This window comes from Adiantum capillus-veneris, chromosome 10 (genome assembly GCF_014529385.1).
Source record: "Adiantum capillus-veneris isolate H3 chromosome 10, ASM1452938v2, whole genome shotgun sequence".
In the NCBI taxonomy this organism is placed as follows: Eukaryota; Viridiplantae; Streptophyta; class Polypodiopsida; order Polypodiales; family Pteridaceae; genus Adiantum; species Adiantum capillus-veneris.
In genome coordinates, this window is record NC_140940.1 from 77,985,462 (window position 1) to 77,994,223 (window position 8,762).

General features: G+C 41.7%; 1 protein-coding gene across 1 annotated transcript; it reads right to left on the bottom strand.

Annotated features, from left to right (window-relative positions):
• Window positions 1-6,572: 6,572 nt before the first annotated feature.
• On the bottom strand, window positions 6,573-8,405 carry LOC147449111 (wiskott-aldrich syndrome family protein, putative (DUF1118)). Its single transcript, XM_086521682.1, has 2 exons — window positions 8,123-8,405; window positions 6,573-7,118 (listed from the first exon to the last, which is right to left on the bottom strand). Exons 1-2 carry the CDS (start codon window positions 8,312-8,314, stop codon window positions 6,690-6,692), a joined length of 621 nt encoding a protein of 206 aa, XP_086377808.1. The 5' UTR covers window positions 8,315-8,405; the 3' UTR covers window positions 6,573-6,689.
• Between the last annotated feature and the right edge of the window lie 357 nt (window positions 8,406-8,762).

Consider the following 8,762-nt stretch of genomic DNA (forward strand, 5'->3'; position numbering starts at 1 on the left):
GTGAAATAGCTAACCTAAAAATTCTTGATCTACTAAAAGCCTATGTAACGGAAGTAGATCAAAGGTCCCAATGGGAGAAGTACTTAGCCTTAGTGCAGTATGCCTACAATAATACTATACATACCTCCACGGGAAAAGCACCTTTCGAGGTAATTGAGGGAAGATCCAAAAGTCCCCTGCTACTTAAGGTACACGGGAAGATCTTCGCTGCAGATGAATATAGACAAGACCTCTATTGGACAGTCTCCCAAGGGGTCCAATGAGCATTTAGCATCCCAATGGCTTGCCTGATTCCTATTGGCCAGAAGACTAAGGGGTCCAATGAGAGTTTAATTGCATTGTTTAAATACCTAAAGCTCTCACAAAAGGGGAGAGGGGGACACATGTCACAAGGCTATCACTTATGCTTCTTAATTGTCATTGGCTAAGCTTTGCAGGGTCCAATAGGATGCCAGCATGTGCAATTAGCAAGAGGGGTCGACCAAGAGAGAGAGGGGGTTGATTTTTGAAAGGCATTATCACTTACACACTCACACAAGCTCATGTGTGAAGTAAAGAAGACCATCTCTCCTTCTCAAGCTTTAATGAAAAGCTCATCATCTACTCCAAGCTTGTGAGAAGGGAGGCCTACACCAACAACTCTTGGCTTTGTGATGCAAATCCAACCAACAGCCAAGCTCCAATGCATGCTCATCTCCTCTACCATGCTAATTACTAAGCTATGCTAAGCTATTATGAGTGATTATGTGAGGAGACATACTTCTTTCTCGTAAGAATACTCCTTGTTCCTCTCGATCTACTCTCATACCCCGCTAGCTCTCACCATCTTCCAAGGTGTGTGAGGTCTTGGGTCTGAGACCGTGAGGGAATTGATGTTGTGTTTTATAAGTGTGAGCTTGGTGCTTGAAGCTTCCATCTTCATTGCACCAGCAAGTTATTGAAGGAACACAAAGTATTGTATTGTAAAATGTCTCCCTTGATGGGGGAAACCTATAATACAAAGGCTTTTGGAGGGGGGACAGGCTCCATGTAAATCCGGTCCTCAATTGTTGTCAATAGCTTAATTTCTCTCTCTTTTTGAAGTATTGTTCATGCCTATCTAACTAGGTGTTATGCTTTTGTTGCTCTCTCCATCCAAGCTCTCTTGCTATGCCTATTAGGAATCTATTCTAATGAAGTGTTTACTATGTCTATGTTATTTTCCACTACACACAAGTTACTAGACCATTAAATGTTACAAATGTATTCTTTCCCATCGCTAAGACCTTTACTAATAGAGCCATTTCTCTTGAAAGCAGACACATCAACTCAAAATGTTGATAATCATGGTCTCTAATTGAGGTTTAAAAAGAGCATTTAAGCTACTTCATGCCTAGGAGAAACTGTCGCAAGGATCACCAATAAAGTGAGCAATAAGGTCTATCAGAGTCACTACCTTGCTGCTTTGACATGCTTTTGGCCTACAAATCCACTTTTCCTCCACAACACAATGTGCTTTTGATCATTCAAAACATTTGGATCTTCAAGGAGCATCCTGAACTTGAGGCACTTCTAACTTGACAAAATGCATGGGCAATGTGCAAGTAACAATGGCCACTAGTGAGAAGCTACATGCACAATGCAAAAAAGAGATGCAAATCTTTTGATGCTTCACATAAGCAAACATTTACTGAGCTCATTAGTGTTTGGAACCTAGAATTGTACATGGGGCCACTCTCACAAGCTTCAACAATTCTAAATTGTGCTCCTTATAATCAATAATAAAAGAAATACCATATAATATCCTCATCAAGTGCAATTTCAAATGGAGAAAATGTGGCTATGATGAAGTCGTTACTTGATACATCCATGCAAAAAGAGCAGCCAAGCAGTTATTTGTCGCACCGAAATGCTTTCTGTACAAAAAATATATTCACAATATATATAATAAGTTCCAAATCCATACAATGTTCAAAATCTATAAAGATCTTCAAAACTTAATCAAACAAATGGAAATGAAACTTGGGAAGCTTAGAAACAAATGTAAGTCTAGACTTGTGCGTGTGTTTTGCTTTCTGCAGCAATGTACATACTTGTTATCCCCCTCATTGCTTTAGAATCATTGTGGAATTGTGAGTTCATTTGTGACTCATTGTGAAAGTTTTCAAGGCACATGTGATGTACTCGTGTGAGCTTTACTCTACTCTTGAAATCTACAAAACGCTAATCAAAAGAAATGGAAATGGATGTTGAAACCCTCCAATTTGCTCCAAACTTCAAAACAGATGTAAACTTTGAAATAGAAAGGCGGTTTAGTTTTTCAAAGGGAAAGATTCTCTCTCTCTCTCTCTCTCTCTCTCTCTCTCTCTCTCATGCGGGCACACACAATAATGGCTCTATGTTTTCTTTGATGGGCATTGGGGCCAACCTCCAAGGGCCAAAAGGCAAAATACCCTCACATGAAGACGGCGATGCAATAATATTATTACCATCATGTATGTGTGTTTTGCAACCATGTGGATATATGAAGAAGGAAATATAGTTTGAGGGAGCAGCGATAGCCTTCTCTTGATTGCTTGCATAAATGAGTTGAATTAGATTTCAAGACATATCCTTTCCTTTATGCTTGATGGTACTAAGGGAGGAAGTGCTGAAGAGGTGCTTGTATTGCTATATGATGCCCTATTGATGAACAACATAACCATCAGCTTCATCATGCATAGTATTGACTAAATACTACGACCTCCCTACTACATCATCAATGCCCAATAGAGGTTGTGGAAACATTGAAATTAAACTTCCTACGATGCCCAACATGGTTGCGGCAAGGAATACCTAGGTGGTTTTAATCATAGGTGATGGGAAGGGCTTTTGCTAGATCCAATCACTTATGCTTGCACCCTAAAGACATGTGGCCTTATGCAAGACCTTCACACAAGATGAGATAGTTCGCAATGAGGGATACGGTCTTAATCATAGGAGGGATACGGTCTCTTAGTCCTTATCACGGATAAACAAAGGCACTGGGTGTTTAGGTAAGAATTGCGTATTCCATAAAATATTTTTTCATATGTATAGTAGGTAAAGCAATGCAACTCTATTAGCTAGGTGAGCATAAGCAAAAGTATTCATGCTTCTTGATGTTTTGGATTTAAAAAATCCCTTCAATAAATTTACCTCTATCAGTTATTTATTTCCCTAATGTATAATAAATTATGTAAGGCTCTAGCAAATTCAATGCCCTTCCGTTGAACGCACGTGCTATCTTACATATTCCATAGTGGACACCCCGCGAAATATCCTTAATTTTGTGAAAAGCCCTACAAGGTGGTGAACCTATAGCCCCCCCCCCCCCCCCCCCCCCCCCCCCCCCCGGCGCACCCGTACGTACGGTATATGCATCCCCAAATTTGGGGATACCCCCTATTGTATACACTTTTGTGAGTTCTTAAAAAAAAAACCTTATTCTACACTCACGTGCCACCATACGAAAGGTGCTAGTGAATCCCCCGGGATGACAACTAAAACCTGGTTTTCATGGACTGCTCTAACCAGCTAATTTTTGGGTTTATGAATGGGAAGACTTTGTCTTTACTCCTTTTTTTATAGCTTTGACTACTAGCCAAATGTGGGTGTCTTACACTGAAGGCATCCTCTTTCCACTTCAACATGGCATACGTAGAGAATCCTACACCACAAAGTCTGTGAGCAAGATGTTGCTCTCCTATTTCTAGCATGGTATCCTCCATGACCGTTAAGATCCTGTGAAATGGAATCAAGCATGGTCATTTGTTGCTGCTCTTGTAACTTTTCCTCCCTTTGACTGAAGCAGATGGTGTAATTGTAGCACTCTTTAATGAACCATTTTGATTTCTCATTATTTTCACAGGTGACAAAGCAATGAAGTACCTTGTTTTCCCTTTAAAGAAGGTTGGTTCATCCGCATTGAGCTCAATTTCAAGCTCCTCTTCAGCAGCTGTCCTGATACAAGAGTCCAGATCTATAAGCATCATAATTGGGATAATCCCTTGCATCCAAGGGCCCTGACGCTAATAGTTGTTTAGCTTTCCATCTCTCAGGTGAATTCATTCTCTTTGGTGGTCGCCTAGAAGAGACATTTTAATAATCCTTTGTGATGATGACCCCAAAAATCCCGTTGTGACCTATTGAAGGCTAATTCATACTAGAAAGATTAGGTTTCTTCGTCCAAAAATGCTTCTTTTCATCAGTAGAAGATCTTGTTGTGTCTTTTGGTCCATGTCCCTCATGGAAAGGTGATTGTGTTGTTCCTGTTCTTTCAACTTAGCCTCATGCTCAAGCTCCTTTTCCAAATCTTTGATTCTCTCTCTGCCACTACGGAGGGAAAGCCCAGGGAAGGATGAATCATTTTTTTAGCTTTAGAGATAAAACAATGATGGTTGTAAGTGGATACCTTCAAATCAATGTTTGTTCTTCAATGCTAAATCTTGAGATTTAAAAAACCAAGACCATTCATTTTTTGCACTCATTTCTTGAGCCCTCTCTCCTCTTCATCTATTTCACTTTCACACAAGCATCTTAAATCTATAACATTTCATATGCTTGTTAGTTAAAGAAAGTCCCAATCCAAATTTAATTGCAAAGCATGGTCTTCTTAAAGGTGTCACATATAATGCACACATCCAATGACATTATGATATTGAAGCGTGCAAAAGATATGTATGACATGAAAAGAATGTTGCAATCAATGATTGTATTTATACTTGAAGCCTCCATCCATGCATGCACATGAAAAAAAAAAAAAATCTTATCACAAAAGGTCTCACAAGCAACCAACCAAAGAAGCAAAAGAGCAAGCATCAAGGAGTCATCAAACAACGAGAAATCAAAGAACCAACTGAAAAAAAAGAAGCTTGAGTTTCAACAAAGGCGGAGAAAGTCCGACAGTCCAGAGCAGGCAACAGTTCAACAAAGGTGGATGAAGAAGATTGTGGACAAAGCATCTCCATTAATGAAGTAAATGAAGATGAGGCAAATATGTTGTGATGATATATATATCTTCCACCTCTTCCATGATTGCATATGACCCTGTGTGGCATAAAAGTATCGATCATTGTCTTTGTCATAGTCCAAAGCCTAAGGGGGGGTCACTGACATGGGTTTTAGACTATGTGAGACCTTTGTGAACTGTCTCTAGCTGCATGATATAAGTATGAGTTCTATGAATGTGTAAGAAGGCCATGCTAGATGACACGTATGATGCCATTCGTACAAAGCCATATAACGAGCCGTGTATTCTCATGTGATGATCCCAAGTTTCATATGAAATCACTTTGAAGGATCAAGCATCGAAAGGTCTAAGAAGTATGTAATCATAAAGAAGGATAAGTCTTCTCTCTCTAATTGTGGTAGATTGGTTATGCCATTCAAGAAGTCTTGAGTTCAACTCTCCTCGTTGGATAGATCTTTAAGGTTTCTTGGGATAGTTTCCTACGACGTTAAAATACTCTTCTTTTTCTTCTTCTTCTTCTTCTTCTCTCTCTCTCTCTCTCTCTCTCTCTCTCTCTCTCATTGTGTGTGCGCGTGCGCGAGCACACGCTACCACACACATACACATCATAAATTCCACTCTCACTAATTCATCCTGACCTGACATCACTATGATCATGCTGATCATGATCACAGTGATGTTACATTACCTCTCATGGTCCTTTTGATCACGAGGATCATGAATGAACAACTGAATCACTTCCAATCTTTTGACTTGAAAGACTCTCTCATGTTCTCCAACATCGCGAAGTCCCGATCATCCTCTACTACCAGCACGAGTGCCCAAGGGTTGGCCACCAATGCCAGCAAAGGAACGAGTACTAGGGTTGACACCACTTCTGCAGAACCACCAAAAGACAAAACGGGCACTATTCACCACAATTTAGCCACAAATCTTCTGCTTAACTGACAGCCAAGGCTCTGTTACCATATCAAAAGAGGCATCAAAGATTAACTTCTATGAGCCAAGGCCAGACAGCCAGAACCAAGCCAACAACGGGGTGATCCAATTCCTCAAGCATACAAGACTTTGAGACACAAGAGGCACCGAAGGCAAGATCGTCCACTTTCTTGCTTTTAACTTTTAACTTTTATGAGCCATGGCCAACCGACCATAGCCAAGCCAACAACAATCCCAATTCTCAAGCATACATAACTTGAACCGAGAAAGATCTTGTCGCCCAACCATCAGATTCATCTTTACAATTGCTCCTTTAAATACATCCCATTTGTCACCCTTTGTGTGCTGCTAGCTGCGGATTTGGAAGGATTTGCGCCTTGTTTTGATTCGACACCCACCTTCTTGTGTAGAGGAGGAAGCGAGACAGCCACTTGTTTGGAATGCATATGTGAGATTTTAAAGGACACCGGCCAGGAGAGAGGACTCACATTAATTGGGCTAGATGGGATGATGGTCCGACAGGTTCTCTACATCGCAGACCAGCACAAGAACCAAATTTTAAGAGACACGCTCCATCTCTTCGGAGGCACAAACACAAAACCTCGCAATGAAAACTGAGATTAGACCAGAGCAACTGAACCTCTCTCAAAAAGCACATATCATCTAGAAAAGCCAATCTAGAAAGCTTATTCAATAGATTCAAGATAAAAAAATACAAGGAACTTAAAACCTTGCTGCAAAGCACATTTACAAAAGTAGAATACATTCATAGATCATTTGATTAATCAGATTTTTGCAAGGTGGAGACAAAGTTTGAGGCAGCAAAGGCAGCTGACCCCCCCAGGACAGAAATGAAAGCAACTGCAAACTGCACAACTATCTGCCAGATTGCATCTTCTGGGACAAAGTAAACAAAAGCCGGACCCCCTGCGAGCAAAACCAAGGCAAGCGTCAACAAAGTCCCAGGGGTACTTGGGTTCGTTGCTGCAGATAAGACTCCAAGACCTTCAGCCTTAGAAAGAAGGCCAAGCCTTTCTATGGTAGACAAGGATAATCCTGCTTTCTCGGCTGCTGACAAGAGACCCGCCTTCTCTGCTTTGCTCAGCAGTCTTAGTTGTTGGACCCTTGACAACAGCTTTACTGCAGCAGGCTCACCAATGATTTTATCACGCATTTTACCAGATTTGTCCCCAATTTGTAAGACTTTGACCTGTCAATCAATGTAGCAAAATGGAAGCAGGGAATGAGATCTTTTTCAATCATGTTCACCTCTGACATGGATAAAATTACTTGTATGCACACGTTAAATAATATAATCTCCCACCCTTACACATAATGTGTAGCACATATGGCCCACACCATAGGAGCTTCCATGCAACCATGAGTTACTAGCTAGAACAAAAACAGCTAGGCTCCAATAACACATCCGACAAAGTCAAATCGTCAAACATGGTAGTAGATCACCATGCTCACTCAGAAGGTTATCTTTAAGCTGACACATCAGGGAAACCTGAGACTAGTTAAAAGCCCTCTGCACTCCAAACATAGTACAGCCCCTCACAAGGAATCAGCTTAATGCCTAATGGGTTTCGAGGTATTCTTGCTTCAGCCTTCCTTTACCACCTACTTTGACAGGTCAACTATGACAGGCTGTATGTCCGAACAAAGCCTTCTCACAAATTCGAGCTTTTACAAGCAGTTAAGATTGCTCTAAAACTTGGGGCAATCATTTGGAATATTATATACCATTTCAATTGGCATTCCAACTAGACCAAAATCTACAGACCACCAGGCATGAAGCCCAGTGCATTTATTCCTCGAAGAATCGTCAGCTTGCAAATCATCTTCTCTCAACAGATTTCACAGCGATGGTTACCCTAAGGAGGAACACATTGCCATAACAGAATCTACTATCACAATTCATGGGACCTCTTCTGCCTATACTTTAAGCTGTAATGCTGAGCAGTAGCAATGGATGATCATCATTGTTAGCGTCAAAATGTAATGCTGAACAGAGGCAATGGATATGCTCATCAAACACACAAATGAGCCGAAATCTAATCTTTTCGCACTGGGCGGACAAGCAGGTCACATCTTCTATAGCATGACAGGTTTCCAACGGAAATCTCTCTCTCTCTCTCTCTCTCTCTCTCTCTCTCTCTCTCTCTCTCTCTCTCTCTCTCTCTCTCTCTCTCTCTCTGAGCGTACACTTACACGTTTGCCGCCAATTATACGAGTACCGCCGGGCTGGAGACCAGCGGCTTGCGTGGCGCAATGGATGCGGAGAGAGGTCCTGTTACTGCCGATCGAGGGCTGCCTCAAGGTGGTCTCCAAGGATTGGCTCTGCAGAGAAAGAAGACCAGAGGAAGACCAAGCAGAAGGCACGCACACGGCTGCCTCCGCCATTTTCCCTCAACTCTCTCACAACACCGACTCTTCGTCCCTTGCTCTCAGCTGCGTATCGTCCCTGCCCTTTCTCACGAATACATGAATTCTCGCCCGTGTAAGAGTACACACTTCCCACTTCATTTTTGTGGCGGATAACATTTCCTCATCCTCGCCCATAACCAACAGTCCTCAGCCACGTGGCGCCTAACTTTACAAGCCTCAACTTTGATTTTGGTAGGTCTATGTTGGAGGGCCAGAATATAAAAGCACTAACGCTGGGTTCATACGAGCCCAAGAGCATCTTATTCTACTTCGGCTCTGGCTCTTCACAAGAGCCGGAGGCACTAATATCATTCAAAAGGGCAACTTGCTTCTCACTCAATCAGTCGTACCGCAAAGCACATAGCCTGCTTTGTCCGCATCCCGCTCTGAAAAAGGAAAGCGGCACAAGTGCATTGCATCTACT

What these genes read in the sequence shown, in the direction of transcription:
- LOC147449111 (XM_086521682.1), bottom strand. Translation starts at nt 8,314, where the DNA reads ATGGCGGAGGCAGCCGTGTGCGTGCCTTCTGCTTGGTCTTCCTCTGGT. An exon ending in GTATAATTGGCGGCAAACGT is followed by an intron (nt 7,119 to 8,122) that starts GTAAGTGTACGC and finishes ATTGATTGACAG; the next exon opens with GTCAAAGTCTTACAAATTGG.